The following is a 21,761-nucleotide window of genomic DNA, read 5'->3' on the forward strand; positions in this document are numbered from 1 at the left end:
AAGTAGTCCATCTGGCACCCATTATTACTGTCGTATAAATAACCTGACTATAAATATTTTCCCATGAGGTTCCTTTGTGTACTTAACAAATCGAACACATTAGCGTTTGGTGTAGTTCGTGAGAAAATATGAGCAGAAACTACACGGTGGGCCGTTAGCTCTGTACCCACCACACCAAAACAGTGCAAAGAACCGGAATCCATCTGCAATCTCCAGTTGATCCAATGTAACCTCGAGTGTATACTAAATATATTATATGTGCGTATTGCTTATATTTGGAAAGGCCTATGGTTGATAAAACAATATTTATAATGTGAATGCATCATCATCATCACCATTCACCCACTCACCCACTGCGCTTACGCCGTTTGACCATTCACCATTTTTTCTGTGTGTCCATCTACTATACGACATAGGCGCAATGGTTTTAAACTTGGATGACCCGTCGCTTCCTCGAAAGCTCACCCTTTCAATGCACGGGCTTTTTGCGGGAAATTATCTCACTGGCGTGTGTGTATTGCACTAAACTTACTTCCAATCCGTTCCGGTTCTCTTTGGCTATGCGATCTTGGAAGCGTCCCAGCACTGACATTGGCTTAACTCTTCCAGGTTTTATGGTCTGACGACCCATCAGACCTTTATGTACTTCCGCGGATCCAAAGGCGACTCGTTGTTCACGCGCTTCCTTGCGAGTAATTTTTCCTTTTTCTTTCGGATTATATGGGGTGACGCGGACAATTGACAGGTTCTAGTTTTATGGTACGTATTCCTGCTTCATACGTCCTTTCCGACATCATGTATAATAGAATTAATGTCTACACTGACTTCTTTCTATAGGGTTTTTGACACGTTCCACTCCGTTTTATTAGCTATCGCGCTATTTGCATTTACTAAGGAATCGATCAATAACCCGCTGAATATGATGACCAACGTCATTCCATGGTGCGTTCGTATCCGAGTCCTTAATTTCTTCCAGTGTACGACGTACATATTATGATTACTAGGGAAATGTCGGTGCGTGTTCACAAGACTGGTTTATCCTTCGACAAGACACTCATAATCATCCTATCCCCTAATTGACGGGTCGTTGACAGATTTCGCTGATCATTATGGTGCGTCCGACTCTCCAGAGGCCTGTTTTCTGTATACATTCTGTGCCTAATTACATACTAATGATATACCATGTCGATAGTCTCTCAGCGATTTGGCTGTGCGAGGGTGAGTTGTATTCTCAGTACGACCCTCCTCGATCTCTCTCCGCCGATCCTCTCCCAAAAGTCTCCCACACCTCCTATTTCTACTTTCCCTGATTCCGCTGTCTGACACCAGTGCTTGAATAGGTTCTACTGCTACCGAATCTGGAGACGTAAGCACACCTTGGGCTTTCCTTGTCCTACTGTAGTCTCAAACAGTGCACCTTTCCTTTCACCTAGTGAGCAAGCAAAATTTACTCCTGACAAGCGTCGCTGTACGTCTACATCCAGCATCCACAACTTTCACTCTCATAAAATCGAAACTCATATGTGCCGCGATCAGACGATTTCCATCTTCTGCCCGTTTGTTGCGGGTATATGTGAGTCGTCTACGTTTTGTCCATATCAATGAATATGATGGGGTAAATCCGGTTTTGCAGATTCAGCATGTAAAACGTAAAGTGCTTCATCACCCTTTCCTTTGCTCTCACACTTACCCCGTTGTAAATGTGTCCCTTTTCATCCATCAATCTCACAAAGGATTGGAATGACAGGCCTTCAGACTTTAGGTCTCGCTGTAAGCATCCCAGTCCCATTCAAAGGATTAAATTCGTCTGACATCATCTGGGTTACGACGGTGCCAGACGGAGTTAGACATAGCAATCATCGCAATATGCGTCTCTGATTCGATTCTCACTGGCTCGCTGTGCGTTCTACTTTGGAATAATAGGTCGGGTGTGAGAAGGTGGGAATATCACCCTTGGAATTGCATATTGGGTGATACTGAAACACCTTGAACTGTTGAAAAATACACGCAAATAATGTACAGGACGAATTCGTTGATCAGCACACTGATCCTGTATTCCGTCACATCGGGTTTGCTCCCAACACTCGTTGCAATCCTCAGTTTAATTCTGGTACGCATGTAACATCTAACAAGCACTCGCTCCGAAATTTGAGATCCACAGACTGACACTGGGAATTATTCAGTTGCTGACTATGGAAGACACACTAGCGTACGGAGGCGCGTTTTATATACTGAACAAATGTACGTCTTTGCCCCGTTTCTCCTTCCCTGCGTGTATTCACTTGAAATATAATATACTTACACTGGTCCGCTTTTTATTCTGCGTATCAGTATACTTCAGCTCGCTCCTCGCAACGCTTAATCGCCGTGAAATGCTCCGTGCGCAAATGCACGCCCCCACAGGCGGGATGATTTCCATCTCCTTCGGTACAAATACGAACACGCGCGCTGGGGAGGGGTTGAGTGTGGCTATGGATACGTTGGGAAATGAGGGGGATACGGGTACTATGTCGGAGATACGGACGAAGACGGAGATGAAGACGATGGGCGATCCGGTTTCTGCGGTTTACAATAGCGCTGATCAAGCGCAAGCGGTATGTTTTTTTATTTATCATTTTGGATTTGGCGCTAATTACTTTAATGGTATTTAAGGGATTTTTTGAGATTAAAGTGGAGAGGCACGTTATATAAATTTGAAGTAGTTCTTCAAATTCCTTGCTGGGGAATGGTTTATCTTGTGTTAGAACGCCTCATCTATCCCTTTGTATATTGACCGTAAGCAGGTATTTTGTCAAAATTCGTTCATTCACTTTATTACAGATTATCATATTCTACAAGATGATCGTCGTCGTCTGCCCACTAAAACAAGTACCAGTGGCTGTATTATAAATAGACATGTGAGAAATAACACATTAACCAATCGTATTGTGTGGTGGAAATAGGACACGAGGTGGAGAATGACAGGTCATTTCTCTCGGCACGTCAGGGAAATGGTGCGGCCATAGGCACAGACAAGTGTCGATTGTGTGTGTTCACGGGAACCCACAGTATTTTTTTTGCCTAATGGGTTGAAAGCGCATTTTGTACGTGAGGAGTTGACGAGTCACCCTGCACTAGTCCAACAAGAGCCGAAAACATGAGAAACACCTCTTCACACCGTATCAAAACCATTTCTTTCTTCCGTTCTACATCGTCGCCCCCATCCCAACTCAGCAGAGCACAATTGATCCACACAATCTATCAAAATGGATAATTTTTTCACTTTTGACTTTTCGCAATCTGGAATCGCCGCCGCCGGTGAATACGCTCCTTCCCAGTGATGAAGTTGGCTTGCTTATCGATCATTAAAATCTTTTCAGACAGCACTAGGATATTTCCAGACAGCGAACTATCGTTATTCTTTTCTCCTGACAGCACCACAGGATCTTCAAGTACTGGTCCCCAAGATATACCATTCCTTGCAGCCAACACTTCCCCAGGTTTGGGCCAAGTAAATGGTAAGAAACGGAGTATTCTAGGTTTTCTGCCCAACACTGACAACACGACTATAAGCAACACTATTCACCTCGTCGGATGCAGGAGTCATTCCTGATATCGACTCCTACTCATTCTCTTCCAACACAACCACACAAATTTCTCCAACCATCCATGCACAACAAGCGTCAATGTCTTCATACGCCCTTGATTCCTCACGGCATTCTACTCTGCAACCATCTCCCGTATATCCATTTCAAGGCTCTCAAGATATTGATTGTAAGTATTGGCGTGTGTTATGGTGGAAACTTCAACCAGCTAACCGTACATCCGCCCACAGCCTCGTTTTTGTCGTCTCATGATTTTTTGCCGCAAATCAATTCAGGACCTGTACCGACTCCCAATCCACGTATAAACTTTCCCGACTCCACTTTTCAAACATCGACGGCAGCTTCTGGTATTGCATCAGCCTTAATGCATGCACCATCGAATATACGCACCCCACCATCCGAGGACGTATTTGCGTCCGTAACTCATCCATCCATCTTTCATCAGGCGTCATCGAACAGACGCCAATCGCAGCCGCTCACAAACATTGGTGAATATACATCCGGGGACGTGGCTAATGGGTGTGTTCATTGGTTCGGACTTTGACCAAAACTAATGTCCTTCTTCAGGCATCGAGGTTATCCCTCAACCTCTTCCACGAGTATGGGGACTTCAAATCTGCAACATGATCGATACGTCAATATCGTTCACGGCGGGATCTGGTTCGCCGACACAGACCCATCCACACAGGTGGAAAAAACCCTTACGAGGGTATGTACGGATTTTCACCCTGGGAGCCATACGAGCCTCCCAGGAAATTCTAGCAGCAGTTTCCACTCCTATATTGGAGAAGAAGAAACACATATTCCGGGATCCACGCAGTGGACATTGAACCGCGAAGCGGGCTCCGGGGGCGACCCCGTTGAGCCTTTCGCTGGACCCACACACAGAGATGGAGGGTATGATATGACGTTTCCTTTTCTCCTCAAGAGTATGAACTGTGATGCTGATATTACCAATTGTGATTTAGGATGATAAACCGTCGCTCTATGATGCACAAAGGCGACAGGTACGAGTTGTCCGTTTATCTTTTCAATAAACGCGACAGCGGAACTGACTGTTCCTTAAAAATTAGGAATGTCGCCAGCGCTTCCACATATTCTCGGAAGCGAAGATTGTTGACGGCTGACAACGATGAGTAAGCATAACACACCTTTTACTGTTCTTCTCAATATCTAAATCCCATGTCCTCCCCTCTCACACTGTTCCAGCAGCCAATCCGCGCCCGCCCCAAAACGTCCCCGAAGAAGGTTGCCACGGGACGACCAAAAGGCTGGTGAAGGCAGGGTCGCGAGGACCCTGACGGCTGCACCAACTCGGAGGCCGCAGCGCAAGCCAGCTACACCACGATGCATGGCTGGCGCGGCCTCGGAGGGGCGTGTGGTGATGCTTGACCGTGAGCGTCACTCAAAGAAGGGGACGCAACTCACCTTCCAGGTGATGTCGGCCGCACAAAGGCCATAGGAAGCTGCAGGGCGTTACTTCACGCTCAACACTTAGGCAGACAAGAACATATAGTTAGTATTTCATAAATATTAAAAAGAATGTAAATACCTTGGTTGCCTCTTAGCATCCTTCAAGTTTCAGCACTTTTTGTCTTGAAATGTGTGAGAGCATCAGCATTGTACAAAGCAGACAATGTCGCAGAGTGAGATAAGAGATCAGATAACACTCTGGGTCGAGCTCTATTATTTCCGAGATAATCAAGATGTGCACTGACCGTGGGACATCTTGTTGCTAACGGCCTTTCGGCACCACACTCCTCATCCCTAAGCCAGCTCTTATCCGAACAGTTGTGTATACCTACCAGTCCGCCCTCGATATTTCCATCTCATGACGATGGCGCTAACCGCAACTGGCGCACGCCGTCTGGACCGAATACGTGTCAGTGTTTAATCGCAGATATAATCAATCTTATTACCATTTCCATTCCCTAAGGCGTTCCCGATAGTTAACTTTCCAGAAAAGCGACATTCTCAGTTACAGTAGGTCAAAAAATTAAATCCGTCGTACGTATCACTTGCGCGTTTTACAAACATTAATAATTATCATACGCTACGCAACCCTCCTCTTCTATAAACATAAATATCGTCCGTTAAATCGTTCAATGCCACTGATTAATATGTTCAGGGAAAGCTCCCTTCTCGACATATGTCGGCTGACCATTAATTGGCGGACATGCCATGCATGCAATGAGGCTAGCGTCTCCAGGGCTGCAAACAATGTTATGACACTGGTGCAGGTGCGAGCGGATGCTCTCGCGGCGGGTCGCGGCGTCAAGTGCTCCGGAGTACATTTTGTTGGGGCATCGGGAGTTGAGGACGCAAAGACCAGATTTTCTGGATATTGTCGAAGATAATCAGTATGTGCTACAAGCGATGTAGATGAGTGTATTGGGGTACTTACGATGCCATTGTTAGCTGTTTGGGCGGGTGAATATTTGATATTGAAGTTGTGGGTGTTGATACTGACTCGTGGTATACTTCCCATTATTTATAACGGTTCTGGGATTGCAGGTTGTGCACTATGTGCGCTTCTCGCTTTCATCGTTCTATCAAACGCCTACGCAGGTCAAAGAATAAAGCTACTGAAAGTATATTAAACGCTCAAAGTAACAGTATCGTCTTTCAGTATTTGGAGCAGATTGTCAACTATTGTTCTCCCATAACGCAGAAACCTACATTTCTCTTCACAATATTTCCCGAGCTTTGAGTCTTCAAAGCAATAAGTCGTGACAGCTGAGTTCAAACATCGAGTGCTTTCATCTTTGTCTTGTTTCCCACGCTCTCAAAGAGGTTCATCGCTCTCTAGGTTCTCCGGTGTCTTTACTCAAAGAAAGCATCAGCCGTTTCATTCAAACCACAGAATTATATTAATGTCTTTTCCTCTGTCAAATTTGTGGAAAAGAACGATGTAAAAAGGAACTCGAGCAGAAATAACCAACGGTATATCGACAACGTCCTTTCACGGCGCTCAACCCATGAGACCTCAGGACTTCAAGCTTCAATGTTTTCCCGTGTAGAACATATGATATTCCCTCTTATTAGTTCACGAGTATCAGAAATCGGAGTCAAAGCAGGATGCACCTGGATGCTCATCAAAGACAGATCAAAGCATCGATAGGGGCTTTGTTCTTCACCTGATAACAAATTTCAATCGTCGACGGCCCGATGTCAGATGCGTGAGACTTCGGCGGTGATCCCCGAAATAATCACTCCCACAGCCACATTCTATGCAGTGGTGGATGGATTGGATTGGATACGAACAACCACTACTCAGATGTGGGATACCCCTATTATGAGCAGAAAACCCTGATTAAGAGGCCTCAATTTAATGTTCCTCTGATTTCATGTTATTCCGATGTAAACCCAACGGCAAACTATCATCCACTTTTTGAATGTATTCTACATCCCTGATGCATTTCATAAAGTATCGATCTACAATAAATGAAAGATACGATCAAGACTTAAAACTGCATGTAAACCTGATAAGAATACGGTTCTCTTACCTAATCTGACGCCTCCCATGTACCCAATCCTCCCCTGGTCACACATTCAATCGAAACCCAATCCAAAAGCCCTTGAAAAGTCGGCCCACCGTCGCTCATCGTAAACTTGACTGTATCATTCGTAAGCTCGCATGTGAACTTAGAGGCCGTGAATATCTGGGTCCGGCTCTCGTATGTCATCGATGCGTTACTGCAGGCAAAATCTACGGCATGTCCGAAGAGCTCGCCGATGAATCGTATGCGCTCGCCGTTTTCGAGTCGGAAGATTGCTGTAACGTTGCGCTTGGCGTTTATGACGACTCCGTGGGCCGTGTAGGGCATTGGATTTATTGTGAGGGTGTTAATGAGCTTGTATCTTTGTGTTGCTATGCGTGTGGGAGATCAGGGATGCGATTGTTTGCAGAGCTGAGCGTGGGTGCTCACTGGATTGGTTGAGTGATTTCGGTTATGGTGGTTTTGGTCTGTCATACACCAGTTCGACGAGGTCTTTATAAGCGCAGGCGTTACGCGGCGATCGCTGCGTTCATTGGATGGGTTTAGATTGACGCCTTCTTGTCGGACAGATGATTGGATAACTGGGATAATAATAACACCGTGTGGGTTTGCTACTTGCATTTTCCTGACGCGAATGCAGAAATTTGGGTCATTTGGGTCGCAGATCTATTATCGCCGGTGGACCACTGGGAGCTTCAGAGCAGCCTCCTGCCTGGACTTTGGAGTTTGACAGCCTATATGATGACTATACTGTGTATTATTGCTAATTAGCCAACCAATGCAATTTAACCGCGCTTCCTTTTCTTTGAGAACACGACTGAGTCCCCAGGGGGCCGCTAAGTTTTACGGTAATATTAATTGAAAGCTGTCAGTCCCAACCGTTTTCATAATTGTAAACCAAATGTAAACATGATGAAGATAATTGTGTCTCTTTCGAGATTCCCTGCTATGAACAGTTGAATTATTGAAGTACAATTGACCTACAACCAAGATAACCGCAGGAAACCGTCAATACTCAAACAGCAAATCAAATTGATAAAAATCCAACTCATTTAAGCTACCTAAGTTGAGACCTTCCATTCACCCACAAGCGCCCGAGTCGGAATGTCGGGTAACGGCCATAACACAGAGCCATTAATAACCACCCGCCCGGCTTCAGATCTAAGCTGTATTTCATGCGTACCGAATGCGCAGGTCATCTGGCTGGAGCTGAAGACGTGATCGAGGGTGGTGTATGTCATTACGGCGTGCTCGCTGACGAAGTCTGTGGTGGGCCCGAAGAATTGGCCGGTGTAGCGCACGCGGGTTTCGGCGTCGATGATGAAGAGCGCGGTGAATCGCTGGTCGACGTGCATGATTGTACCGTGTGCGGTCAGAGACATTGGGGCTGTGTGGGTGGGTAAGTGAGTTTCTGTGGATGTGGGATATCAGCTGTACTGCTTGGGAGGGGTAAATGAGTGTGCTCACTGGATTTGTTGGGTGATTTGGGTGATTATGGCTCTGGTCTGTTGTAAGTTTGTTCAAAGAGGCTTTTATAATTCAGGCCGTTAACCAGCGAGGAGCTAATGAAGGATCACCACCGAAATAGATCCTCAGGTGTGCACGCACAACACATCGCTACACCGTTGGCCATAGACAGACGCCTTCCTGTGGGACAAATAACTGGATGGCTGGGACAAGAATAGCACCGTGTGTGTTTTCTACCTGTATATTTATGAGAGGGCTGCAGAGATTTGGGTCGTCTGCGTCGCAGATCCTACATCGCCGGTAATTATCTGGTTCGCAGATCTAATATCGCCGGAGGGTCACTTGTAGCCTCACACCTGGACCTTGGGATGACGGTACTGTGTATGATTAGCCAAATACCGCATATATAAGCACAGAATCACACCTAGATACAACCCAATAAATTCACCACAATGGGACAATGCAGATGAATGGCGAAGTAGGGCGTCGACGAAATGAGCCCCCTATTGTTAAATTCCCACGGCTGGCTCAAGTGCGTCACATATGCCGTGACTGCCTGTCGGGTGTGACGAAACGCCTCACCTCGCTTTGTTCCCGCCACGACGACAAAAGTTATCAAGGCCATGACTGCCATAACACAAAATCTGCCTTGGTTCGTCAAAGACCTCGGAATTTCTATCGTTGGAAAGGTGAACTTTTTCAGAGATTAATGGTTCTGACGATAACTGACGGTATGTTTTCCAGGAATGCTACACGTCACTCGTCGAGAACCTGCACCTCGGAGATGTGAAATGCCTCAAGTATTCGCTTTCTAAAGGACTCGGTATCGGGATTGTTGTTGGAGGGTCTATTATGAAAGTACCCCAAATTCTACTCAGTACGTTTGCCAACTGTTATGTTCTATGAGGAATGCTCACATTTTCACCAGTTGTCAACGCGCGCTCAGCACGCGGCCTTTCGCTGCCTGCGTACATCCTCGAAACGCTGAGCTACGGCATCACGCTCGCCTACTCCTTCCGCCACCAATTCCCTTTCTCGACATACGGCGAGAATCTATTCCTCACCCTCCAAAACATCCTCATCACACTCCTCATCATCCACTACGCTCCCACCCGCTCGTCGCAGCGATCTCAAAAGCTAATCACAACCACCCTCGCAACGCTTGCGTCTTCGTTTGCGTTGTACACGCTGCCGACGCAGACGCTCTCGCTGCTGCAAATGACCACGCTCCCGCTATCCCTCTTCTCCAAGCTCCCGCAGATCAGACAGAATTACCGCGCGCAGTCGACGGGCCAGCTTTCAGCTTTCGCTGTGCTCTCCCAGATCGCAGGATGCCTCGCGCGTCTATTCACAACTGCGCAGGAGGTCGGCGACGGGCTCGTCGCAGCGGGCTTTGCACTGGCGCTCGCGCTGAACGTTGTGCTCGGTGCACAGCTATATATTTATTGGGGAGAGAACGGCGCTCAGAAGCAACGTGCCGACTACGAGATGCACGAGAAGATTACGAGTACGAGCGCCACTGCGACATCGTGGGACGCGCAACCGCAGATCCATCAGCCTGTTGCGACGCGCTCGTATGCGTCCGCCGCGACACTCTCCCCTCCGCCCAATACGAATGCCAATACGAATGTGAATGCGGCAAATGGAAGGCAGTCGTCCCCGAGCCCCAGCGCTGCGCATCGTGTGTCGACCCCGCCACCGCGCACGCCCTCATCTGCTGGTGGACGGAAATGGGCCAGGAAGGTGGATTAATTCCTGTTCTTTCTATGAGTGTATATACGCTGTTGGCTTATTTAATAATATGTTTTTTTTTGCTCTTTGTGGGTTTATGTGCGTGGTTGGGCTTGGTGTCGAACTCGAACTCGAACTTGAAATCGAATTGCGAATCGAATCGAATCGAATCGAACTTGCGTGTGTGTTTCCTGTTCGGGCGTGGTATACGTCCATGTAGCATGTTCATTACACCGACGATATGGTCTAGCTGGCCATCCTGCCCACCAGTACCTACCATCCACGGCACACCGGCGTCCGGTACACTCAACATTCGCGAGCGCTCACGCTCTGGTTGGCTTGAGGAAGCTTATAATTACCCTCGTTGATGCATTGACGGGCACAGCGCTCAGCGCCCGTGGGTTCTATGAGGAACTGAGGTTGTGTCTGTCGTGGTTTCTGGTATACTTTGTCGCCCCGAGCTCTGACTCCGACTCTGAATGTGATTACTCCTGCACATCGCGGGCCAATGTGGGTGGAGATATTGATATATGCGCTCTTGCTCGTCCGCTTTGAGCTCGTACGGCAGTGTACGCTATCTGTTATCTGCTGCGTGCTGTATCCGCCTCGAGCTTGAGGTTGGAGTGCTGGGGTTATACCGCCATTGTACGACACCATACTACAGTAGAGGGAGTATAGTGCACTTGTAATTTACCGTATGTATAGTTAATTTATATCAAGTTCAAATAGAGAATATACCATACTTCAGAATTATTATACAGACTCATCCCATCCTATACCGACATATCACATTTCTACAAACAGTGATCTGCACGCTTCGACTTTCCCATCTACCGGTGGTGTAATTGCACTGGCGTTGGGCCAAGTTGCGCGTACACTGTGAAAGACTCCATCGAGCAACGACCTTTTGAGCAATGTACAGCTTGATCATGAGCTAAAACTAGTTCTTCTACTTATATTCGTTCGTTCTGTTGGAAGTTTGTAGCTTGTAGATATTCACAAACCAAGTTATAATAGTTCGAATTTTAACCTTGGATTTTCAAGCGTAAACGTTAAACGTAAACACTATATGTTACTCAAACCTCTCCTACCACCTCGTTCACTAACGACTTCGGAATCTGTATTTGGATGACTGGACATTGCCTCCTTCACATTTTCCCTCTTCTCCGTATCCCCCTCTCCCCAATCATCCTCCTCCCACTCGTCCTCCTCGTCCTCGTCCTCGCCTCCCTCTCCCCTTCTCTCTACGTCCCGCTCGAAATCCTTCTGCTTCACGCTGATAACACCGACGCTGACGACGCCGACGCCGACGCCGACGCCGAAACCGATAGTAGCGTTGGCGTTGGTGTTGGTGGCGGTGTTGATATTGGTGGTGGTGTTGGTGGCGGTGTGAAAATGCGCACTGACCATCTCGGATGATGGATTGGTATCGCCATCGGCGACGTCGCGCATGCGCCCGCGCCGGTTGAGAGATGCGAGGAGGGCTGTGGTGTATACTACGGAGTAGTTAGAATGAAGTGGTGCAGAGATGAGGGGAACGGAGGCAGGGTGGATAAGGTACTGGAGTACTGACCGTTTCCTAGTGTGTTAATTACGGAGATGTAAACCATTGACCGTCTGAATGTTACTGCCTACGAAAAACGCAGTTATGGCTCGGGTCGTAGAGAGTCGTGGGGAGATGGGGTATGAGATGGCTTACGAGGATTAACCCGATGAGGGATGTGAAGCTTGTAAGCAGGCCGGTTGTAACTGTGTATCCGATTAATGTTTTGATCATTGAGGAGGTTCGCCTGTACAGTCGGGTTATGAGTATGCATTGAGGAGTGACTAGTGAAGGGTGAAGAGAAGGACGTACCGAGTAACGGATGATCGTGGTCTCTTGTTCCACAGTAATAAACATACCATTAAGGATATGATCAGGTCTGCGACGAATAGGCATGCGATGGCGCCATAGACGGGTGACTGGGATACATTGACATCGTCACAGGTGTCAGTTTTGGTTTGGAACTTTGGATTGGAAGGGAAAGTGGTGTGTGGGCAAAGGGTACGCACTGTTAAGTTGAGGTATTCCGACCAGCTTTTTCCGATCCTGTGGTTCGAGGTTGAAGGGATGAGTTCGGTGTAGGTTAAGGAGTTGGGATTTGGAAGAGGGTACTTGCATTTTAGCGCCGAAATCTGGATATAGGGGTTAAACAAAGGTTATAAATTTCCAGGAATGAGAGGAGGGGGTTGGGGTTGGGACGTACATACTCCCCAGGCAGAAGGTACGATGCTGGAGATGATCTTGAAAGTAATTAGATCCAATGATATACTGTGAGGATGAAGCGGGTTTACCGCTATCCCTGTCCACACGGGATGTTTGTTGCTCACTGTAGGTGTTACTCAGTCAGTCAGTCAGTCTCGAATTCTGGAAAACACTGGGTGGATGTGGGTGCGTACGTCTGTATATACGGACGGAGTAAAACCTGAGGTGACGAAGTGATCAGTGAGCCGTATCGCAGTTTTGAAGGAATCCGAAGCTCAGTCACCCTCTAACAAAGATATCTGAAAATGGCTTCAAGTGCATGATTATTGAATCAATACCATCGCAATTTGACGGGATCGAGTGGGAATAGGCGTACCATCATCCAATAGGTGAACTAATCAACTCATCGCCAACAATCAGGAACGACGGTGCGAAGATGTGTTAGAAAATGTAGATCCTACCACTACAGTCCTAGAATGCGCCTTTTCATTGAGTTTCATTGTGATTAGCGAGGAGTGATTCAGAGAGGTGAGCGTACCACGGTTGCCCTTTATTCATAAAGGTGAATGGCGAAGGGGTCCAGAGAATCTGTGTGATAAGATCCATAATCCCAACTGCCCCGAATATGGCGTGTAGAGTGTTTAATATCCTAGTTCCGTCATGTGCAGTTTATGAGAAGAGATTGGGTTTTGAGGCTGGAGGGGACAATGGTAGCCGTACCAGAGGATGAAAACCTGTCAGAGCATCAACGGGTCCGTGCAGCGTTGATAGGGTAAATAGGGGGAAAGCGGTACCATGATACGGAGAAACAACGGGTCTCTTCCGAATTTGCGGAAGTAGACTGCGATCTGGTAGGTGGTGAGCCCGTAAAGACTGGTATTGTCAGATGTCAATGTAGGAAGGAGGAGGTGGGAGGCTGTAGACCATTTCGCCTTTGCGTAGATGGATAGTGGAGAGTGGACAGGGGAGACTTACATCGCGGATATATAAATACCAATAAAAAGACCGTTGAGTGACTGATGTGTCCTCGCCATCTGCCCTGGATCATCGAAATCGTTCATGAATGAGTGTAATGGTAGGGGAGAGGGTGAAAAAGGATGATATGTAAGTAAGTCGCTGTCGGTCGTTGGTACTCTGTCGCGTTTAATATATACTAGTATATGTCAAGAGCATGACTATTGATTGATCGCCGTTTGAGGTTTTAAAATTAAATGGACAGGTGTATAGGCTATTAAGCTGTTTACGTACGTTGGTATGGACCCGACTTCTTGTTCGTAGCGTAGAGATTCGGTAGCGGAACCCAGTGATTTGGCGGCACTTCAAGCTTCAGCTTTCGCGATCGAATCGTGATAGAGCGCGTTAGTGGATTAGGCTAAGCCACCCTGATTAATCCAGTACTTATGGTTCATAAAGCGTCGTGTCTATTATCCCGACTAATGTTCTACTGGAGTTTGACTGGAATGTTGAGTCCAATTTAGATTAAAGGTCAGGCCACAGGCCTCAGGGCCGGTCAGCCGCGAGCAACATCCCCATGGTATCTACATGTATTCTTCCCTGACCGCTCGTAACTCACAACCATTTCCATGATGATATGCCTCAGCTTCCTGAGTTAAATTTAGATGCAATGCAGGTCAACGAATTGGAGAGACCATGTGCGTTTTTATCTCTCCTCAGGCACGCATTAGACGATTGTTGGCGATGTTCGATCCATGCCGACTTTTCTTGACGGTTGAGGGGAACATGATCATCCGAGTCATTGAGATCACGCACGGTGAATGACCCCTGAATGTCAGACTCGGATATCGCATTCGCAATCTTAATCCCAATCCCAATCCCAATCGCATCGTATTCACAAACAACTCCAACTCCAATCCTCATACCAGTTCTCCAATCTCCAATCCCCCTCGAAATCGAATCACTATCAAACCTTCCCCTCAAACGTCCCCAAATACCACCCCAACCACACCGCACCAAAACAATCATACAAAAGCACACACCACATCGGATAATCTCTACCCAGATCCCACCGCCCCTCTCGCATATAATTCTGAATAAGTTTGGCCCCGGCGAGTAGGGCCAAAATTAGCCTGAAATGTACGCTGGCATGCACGAGCTGGTTGGATGCGAGGGGTGTATACGCTGTGCTGATATCTAAACGACGATTGCGAGTCCAAGTTTCACGAATTAAAGAGTACGGATTTTAAAAGTACTTACATCCTAACCCGAGTCCGACGCTCGCAACACCCAACAGCGACCTATGACAACACTGCGCCGTTGCTGTTGCGATATTCGCCCCCTTCGCCCCCTTCACATGCTTCACATCCCTTTTATATCCAGGACAGTCACCGAAGAGCCATCGAACCCCGAGCCCTATTAACACGATCGATTGGAGGAGGATGGGCCAGGGGAGGTGGATGGGGTGGAACCACATTTGAAGTTTCGCGTTCGATGTTTTTGAGGTTGGAAGTTGGGATGTTGGAAGTTGGAAGTTTGTTGTGTGTGTGGTTGGTTTGGGGGATGTCAATGGGAGGATGTCAATGGAGGATGACTTGGGACTTGGGACTTGGGACTTGGGCCGATAGTATGCCAAAGACCTTTTATATCTTGATCCATCTGAATTACTTCCCCGCACTGATCAACATCAGATTCAGATGTAGATTGGGGAGCGCGCATGCTCTGCAAGTCAATTTAACTCTCTACCATTCACCATTCCACTTTCAGAGACCACTGTCAATGGTGTCAATCGACACTTCCGATACGACGCTGACTTTGGATCACAATCGATGAATCGACCCCTACTACTACTACTAGGACTACATCTGGCACTTGGCACCCGTCACTGTGGTAGTGGTGGATCGATTGAGGAACAGAGTCAGACACCACGCAGATACGCAGAATGGTAATTAATGACTCTGACTCGGAGGATCTGCCAGTGTCTGATTATGTACTTGGGATTGTACTTGGGATTATGGATTAGGAGGTGGTGGCGGGTGAGTGAGTGTATGCCATGCATGCATATGGCAGAGAGCTTTCTTTCCCTGGCTTTCCGGGGTTGATTCAGATGGAGTAGTTTGATTGTGGTGTATGTATACTGTAACTGTATGGCGCGCTGTCAATGGTCGATCTGTGCCCTGGGTATGCTCGTTTGCGAGGTGTACATCGCTCCTCGCTCCCCATGCAGTATGATACACATTGAATTCGAACAATTAAACTTAAGCTCAAGGCTGGATCATATCGTTTATTTATATCCTACCCACTCATTCATTTCATTCATTTTGGAGTTTGTTTGTGGTATTGTACTATGTACTATGTATAGCCTGGTTTTTGTGAATACTGAATCACTGATTGGCGTCGGATTGGCATCTCACGGAAAGTTAATATGATCGTGCCCGAGCACGCCATGATGATGGAGAAAGATGAGGTATTCTATTTTTGTGGTGGACTCTCTATTTCTGAGGTGGATTTGTTGTCCGTTAGCCTCTGTCAGCTGGACTCGGAGGTGAGGTACGACGTTGCTCGTCATGCAGCTTCAGTCTAAGCTTGAGATCGTGTGCTGCGGTTATGCATTTCAAATTCAATTGGATGTTCTTGGATAGATTGTTGTTTTTATTGTGTAGGGTTTGAATTGCTAGCCTGTTTTAGTAGTGTTGTCGTTTGTCGGTTCGAAGGGGCCATTGCAGTTGTAATGTACCGGAAATAAAAGTGGTAACTATTTTTCGACGTCGGATTGAGCAACTGTGGAGAATACCTCTGAGCGATTTATATGTCTAGTCACTCTAACTCCCTTGGATTGTCACATCTTCAAGTTCACCGCATTACGTCCATCTGCAGATTCACAGAAATCGAGAGAAATGCTGAAACATGCTGATACCTGCTATGGTAAAGTGTATGGCGAGTGGTAATACGAGCGGCGGGTGTTAATGGTAGTCCTGTCTTCCACAACGTTCAAGTAAACGCATCAACCACGCATAGTGTAGCACACGATATCTCCACTCTAAACACTTTTGTGGCATTGTGGCAATATGTGACGACGTACACAGCAACACGACGCATAATCCACCCTACACCCGCTCCATCCCACCCTCCTCGCTCCTGTCCATCATTCGCACACCCACACCTAATACCCTCCCGCCTTCCCACCAAGCGTCCCAAGGTACCACCCAACCAACAGCCCGCCGAGCCCATCATACAGCGCAACACCCAACAACCCGCCCATGCGCTTATACCGCCGACGCGCGGCGGAATCGCGCGGTTCGCGCAGGATGAGGAGGTATTTGAGGAGGGCGAGCGAGGCGAGGACGATGCGCACGGGCGCGCTGGCGTGCAGGAATTGGTTTTGGGAGATGGGCATGTAGGATGTTGCGAGGTCTGTGTTACGTGGGTGGGTGGGGGGTGGTGGACGTTGGCATTGGGGGTATATGTATGTGAGCGAGTTGTTTTTAAGTTGAGGGTGGTGGGTATAGGGATGTGGTGTAGATGAGGGTGCTGGAGGGCGCGTCCTTGGAGGGAAGGATGGCGAATGGAGGGAAAAGGCTTGGCCTTGGCTTCGACGACGGGCGCTGTCCAACAGCGCCCATCCACCAGCACCATTCTCGCGCGCGTCCAGGCTCAGGGCCTCAGGCACTACCACCCTAAACCCAAGCGCCACAGGGTCCCGTCCAGCCCATCCACCCCCTCATCGACAAACACCACTCAACCTCGTAAATGGTATATGGAGGACGACTTACAAGACATCCCGAGTCCTACAGTCGCGATCCCGAGCGTGGTCACGTCTTCTGGTGCTTTTTCCGTAGGCGTTTTGAAGAGCAGGCTGCATCCGAGCGCGGTGAGGCCGAGGGCGTGGAGTAGGATTGGCCAGGGGAGGTGGATGGGGTAGAAGAGCATTGTGGTCGTATTTTGGGCGGTGGATTCGGTGGGTGTGGGTGGAGGTGGAGGTGGGTGAGCGAAAGAGGGTTGGAGGAAATGCGAGCCCGGGGTACACCGCAATGACAATTGAGGACAGATGAAGATATACCCCAAGCCCCGGCGACACAGGCGACGATATGTCTGGAGGGTCGTGGTCACTTGGCAAGCTGTCCATTTGATCGTTTGCAATTAATGTATATTTAGAAGCCTCGGCCCTGGACTCTGGAATTTGATCCCATCTCGGCGTCTCTTGTTCCTCTTTTTTTGCGCTCATTTACACAGCTCAAACGGTTCATCAGAGTGGATTATGCGGTCAGCTGTGGGTACGAGGGTAAAGACCATCAAGGCAAATTGAGCAGTCCTCGGTACACTTTGATAGAACTCCTGAAAAGGTACTCTTTCTCTCAGCAAAAAGGCTGCTATTGATATTGATGCCGCGAGATCAGAGATGGCACGGCAGTTTCCACGCTGCCTATCAATCCAAAGTCAATCAGGTCAACTTCCATCGCAAAACCCACGACCTAAGTATACCCCCAGCACCCACCACAATCCCCACCGCCAGGACAAACAAAGTACCACAGGTTAAGCGCTTGTATATCCTGGTCTATCCACTTCCAACTACCAGACACCGCCACCAGCCGGCATACCAACAGTAAGTAAGGATATATATCCGCCATCACGGAAACCCCGTCGATGCAGAGCCGAGATGACCCTTTTCGTTTCACCACACCCAGAAAATCCATGTCCCCATCTTCGCAAATATGCGCAGTGTGGCTGCATGGGCTTGGAAAGGGCGTGTATACAAAAAAGCAACGTCCACATGGGGCCAGCTCAAGCACAACTCAGCATCCTTACCCTTACCCTCCCTCACTTCTGCTTCTTCACCCCACCTTCGCTTGTGTTGTGGGTAGCTGCTTGGGTTATCTGGATTCTTGATTGTGCGCGAACGGATTTTTGTTCAGCTTGTTTCGATTGACGGTGTGACGGCGACGATGGTATCGGGACTGGACGACCCTACGCTTCCCGGAAAGCTCACCCACTCGCTGCACGGCTTGTTCGCGGGTAGCTATCTCGCCGGTGTGTACGTACCTCTCTCATTCCATCGTCTCCCCTCTCCCCTTTCCCCTTTCCCCTTCCCCTTCCCCGCTCTTGGATGGTTCCGGACGCGGCGCAGAAAGACGGTCGACGCTGATATGCTCAATGATTATGTCGTGATAGATTCTACGGCCTGACGACGCACCAGACGTTCGTGTATTTCCGAAGATCGAGACGGGATCCTCTGTTCACGCGGCTATTGGTGAGTTTCTTCCCTTCCTCCATTCCGTTTTTGCATACGAAACTGATATACTCAATTGATATTTTTTTCATCGACGCATACATCTGTACCTGCAGGTTTTACTACTATGGTACATCACCCATTCCCTCCTCTCCCACCCATCCCTCTCCTACCCCACCGACCCACCCTTCACCTCGCCTCAGATGACCGATGAATAAATACAAAACTCACCATCCCATTCATTATAACTGTACAACAGGGTCCTCGACACCTTCCACGCTGTATTCGCCGCTATCGCGCTGCTCAATCTTACGAAGGACTCGATTCATAATCCGCTGAGTATGATGATCAATCGGGTGCCGTGGTGAGTCCCGCTGCTTTCTTTGCTGCTTTTGGGTTTCTTCTTTGCTGCATTTGCTTTGCTGCATTTGGGTTTGGGTTTGGGTTTCTTTGCTGCTTTTTGGGTTTGGGTTCTGCTTTTGGGTTTGGATTTGGGTTCTGCATTTGGGTTTGGGTTTGCGTGTGATTTGGGTGTGATTTGGGTTTGCGTGTGATTGTGATTGTTAGCTGAGTGCTGATGAGAGTTATACGACCATAATATCGGCCATGATCATTATACAGGGAGCTATCGGTGCGTCAGCGTATTTTAATCTATCTTGCGGAGCGGGCATGGATTGATGACCGTGCTATTTTGTTTTGGGGATAGTTTTCGCTGTTTATGATGGTAAGTCCTCATAAAAATCTATTTACATCGAGGGAAATGGTGCTGATGACGATGGATGGATGGTCTTGTGTATGCGTAGTCGTTCAGCGATAGCGGTGTGCGAGGGTACGTACCACATCCACACATCTATTCTCTATTCTCTATTCTCTATTCTCTATTCTCTATTCTCTATTCTCTATTCTCTATTCTCTATTCTCTATTCTCTATTCTCTATTCTCTATTCTCTATTCTCTATTCTCTATTCTCTATTCTCTATTCTCTATTCTCTATTCTCTATTCTCTATTCTCCGTCCCTGGACAATATCCACTCCACCCTCCCGTCCTCCGTATCTATGTGTTGATGAATGCACATGTAGATTCTACTGCTATCGCATCTGGAGATGTACGTCCCCCTCCTTCCCCCCTCCGTCCCCGTTCCTCTTGCTGATATCTTATGCAAACATAGTGAGCCATCACAATGTGCGCTTGACGAGTGTAGCGGTACGTAATATATCTCCGACATTCTTTTCGTCCTCCAACTTGCTTTCTGGCGAATGAGTGGTGTGCTGATGTGCTGATGGGGTGACGTGTGTATAGGCCTTTCCGATTGTGTGTGCGCTCATAGCAGGGCTGTGTGAGTCGTTTGCTCCGTTTTCTTTATTTTATTTTATTTTTGGGGGGCGTGATATCTTATTCGGTGTGTTGGGGTGTAGATACAACGTCTAAAACGTACGTTTATATGTATTATTACCCTTGTCGTCACATTACCTGACATTTTGTTTTTGAGATAGTGTGGGGATGACGGGACTGGAAGCTCTCGATCTCGTCGTAAGCACCCCTCGCAAACCACTACAACTACATCTCCGTCTAATTTAATTCCACAATCCAAACTCACACACAATACCTATCTCTCCCTCTCCCTCCCCCTCCCCGCTATTTAATTAAACCCAACCCAGATCGAACTAGACACGACGCTCATAGCTATATGCGTCGCCGACTCTATCCTCGCGGGATCGCTGTGTGTGCTCTTATGGAACAGCCGCTCAGGCGTGAAACGGTTATTATCCATATTCATCTCACTAATCCTATGCGCATCATAGACTGACTGACTGTTGACTGTTGACTGACTGACTGACGATGATCCGTTGACTTGTACAGCACGAACTCGGTGATCAGCACGCTTATCTTATACACCGTGACGACGGGGTTGTTGACGACGCTAGTGGCGATTCTGACGCTTATCCTGGTACGTGGGTTTGTTTTGTATGTATGTATGTATGAGCGGAGCTTGCGCTGATGATATTGTGCGATGTGCGGTGCGATGGATAGCTGCTGACGATGAAGGAGACGTTCGCGTACGCAGGCGCGTTTTACATGCTGAGCAAATGTAAGTCCCAGCTATAGCTATTTGCCGACGCAAGTCCCAGACTCATTTATATATCTTTCTCTTGCTTTACTGTTACATTGGAATTTGCAGTATACTTCAGCTCCCTCCTCGCCACCCTCAACCGCCGCGAAAAGATCCGCACGCAGATGGACGCGCCGACAGGCGGAATCATATCTATCCCCTTTGGCGCGACGACGCGCAACCGGGAGCATACGCGCGGGAAGGAGATCAGTATGGCGGTGTTTGCGTCTGTGGATGAGGCGAGCACGACGATGACGGTGTCGTCGGGGGTGCAGACTAGGGGGGAGGTGCAGACGCGCGGTGGTGCGGTGGGTGGGGATGGGGATGGGGATGGGGATGGGGAGGCGCAGCGGCTGCATGCTTTGAATTTGAAGAATGTACGTGTGAGATCTGGATTGTGATTGATGTGTCAATGCATGGGAGATTTTGTAGGTACTGACGGTGATGTGATGTGTAGGGACAGATAGAGGTGAAGACGGAGAAGCATGTGGTTTGATTTGGTGTTTGGTGTTTGGTGTTTGGTGTTTGGTGCGTGTTCAGTTCCTCAGAATAGATTTTTATGGATGGGTGGATTGACCGATTGATATTTAACCAGTGTATATGCACTCTGTAGTCTGGATTGAATCTTCTGTGTAATATCACTGTTTTAATATCTCTACAACGTACCTTACACTGTCTTCCGATTGGACGACGTGATATCTCTATATACCAACAATTTATGAAACGATAATTTATGATTGTACATTTATATTATGAATTCTAGATTGTTGTTTGACAGTAGCGTTTCTTTATGGATTTAATCCTTCCCCCTCTGAGTGTGTCTCGACCTGTATTTGAGCCGTATCCATACCGTGACAGCTTATTGACATGACTCGAGCCACCAATATTGTGGGAAGCATGCCCTATTAGTATGTATGGTATGAGTGTGTCGACATGACATGG

General features: G+C 47.8%; 8 protein-coding genes across 8 annotated transcripts; 4 read left to right on the forward strand and 4 right to left on the reverse strand.

Moving 5' to 3' along the window:
- Positions 1–2,192: 2,192 nt before the first annotated feature.
- On the forward strand, positions 2,193–2,691 carry JR316_0007552 (uncharacterized protein; the record flags this gene model as incomplete). Its single annotated transcript, XM_047893288.1, has 3 exons — positions 2,193–2,241; positions 2,332–2,594; positions 2,653–2,691. The coding sequence occupies 3 exons, from the start codon at positions 2,193–2,195 to the stop codon at positions 2,689–2,691; spliced, it is 351 nt and encodes a 116-aa protein (XP_047748570.1).
- A 1,494-nt stretch (positions 2,692–4,185) lies between these two features.
- JR316_0007553 (uncharacterized protein) lies at positions 4,186–5,046 on the forward strand (the record flags this gene model as incomplete). Its single annotated transcript, XM_047893289.1, has 3 exons — positions 4,186–4,481; positions 4,553–4,591; positions 4,794–5,046. 3 exons carry the CDS (start codon positions 4,186–4,188, stop codon positions 5,044–5,046), a joined length of 588 nt encoding a protein of 195 aa, XP_047748571.1.
- Positions 5,047–7,090: 2,044 nt separating this feature from the next.
- On the reverse strand, positions 7,091–7,411 carry JR316_0007554 (uncharacterized protein; the record flags this gene model as incomplete). Its single annotated transcript, XM_047893290.1, has 1 exon — positions 7,091–7,411. The coding sequence occupies one exon, from the start codon at positions 7,409–7,411 to the stop codon at positions 7,091–7,093; it is 321 nt and encodes a 106-aa protein (XP_047748572.1).
- Positions 7,412–8,145: 734 nt separating this feature from the next.
- Positions 8,146–8,466, reverse strand: JR316_0007555 (uncharacterized protein; the record flags this gene model as incomplete). Its single annotated transcript, XM_047893291.1, has 1 exon — positions 8,146–8,466. The coding sequence occupies one exon, from the start codon at positions 8,464–8,466 to the stop codon at positions 8,146–8,148; it is 321 nt and encodes a 106-aa protein (XP_047748573.1).
- Positions 8,467–9,174: 708 nt separating this feature from the next.
- JR316_0007556 (Mannose-P-dolichol utilization defect 1 protein) lies at positions 9,175–10,303 on the forward strand (the record flags this gene model as incomplete). The annotated part of the gene is made up of 3 exons (XM_047893292.1): positions 9,175–9,240; positions 9,296–9,428; positions 9,480–10,303. 3 exons carry the CDS (start codon positions 9,175–9,177, stop codon positions 10,301–10,303), a joined length of 1,023 nt encoding a protein of 340 aa, XP_047748574.1.
- A 1,044-nt stretch (positions 10,304–11,347) lies between these two features.
- Positions 11,348–13,085, reverse strand: JR316_0007557 (uncharacterized protein; the record flags this gene model as incomplete). Its single annotated transcript, XM_047893293.1, has 7 exons — positions 11,348–11,778; positions 11,982–12,072; positions 12,138–12,244; positions 12,335–12,457; positions 12,529–12,651; positions 12,722–12,747; positions 13,066–13,085. The coding sequence occupies 7 exons, from the start codon at positions 13,083–13,085 to the stop codon at positions 11,348–11,350; spliced, it is 921 nt and encodes a 306-aa protein (XP_047748575.1).
- Positions 13,086–16,644: 3,559 nt separating this feature from the next.
- Positions 16,645–17,411, reverse strand: JR316_0007558 (uncharacterized protein; the record flags this gene model as incomplete). Its single annotated transcript, XM_047893294.1, has 2 exons — positions 16,645–17,201; positions 17,255–17,411. 2 exons carry the CDS (start codon positions 17,409–17,411, stop codon positions 16,645–16,647), a joined length of 714 nt encoding a protein of 237 aa, XP_047748576.1.
- A 1,013-nt stretch (positions 17,412–18,424) lies between these two features.
- On the forward strand, positions 18,425–21,315 carry JR316_0007559 (uncharacterized protein; the record flags this gene model as incomplete). The annotated part of the gene is made up of 10 exons (XM_047893295.1): positions 18,425–18,513; positions 18,651–18,729; positions 18,825–18,838; positions 18,968–19,072; positions 19,878–19,912; positions 20,125–20,140; positions 20,203–20,239; positions 20,570–20,657; positions 20,889–21,196; positions 21,277–21,315. 10 exons carry the CDS (start codon positions 18,425–18,427, stop codon positions 21,313–21,315), a joined length of 810 nt encoding a protein of 269 aa, XP_047748577.1.
- Positions 21,316–21,761: the final 446 nt, after the last annotated feature.

This window comes from Psilocybe cubensis, chromosome 6, assembly GCF_017499595.1.
Source record: "Psilocybe cubensis strain MGC-MH-2018 chromosome 6, whole genome shotgun sequence".
Lineage (NCBI taxonomy): Eukaryota > Fungi > Basidiomycota > Agaricomycetes > Agaricales > Agrocybaceae > Psilocybe > Psilocybe cubensis.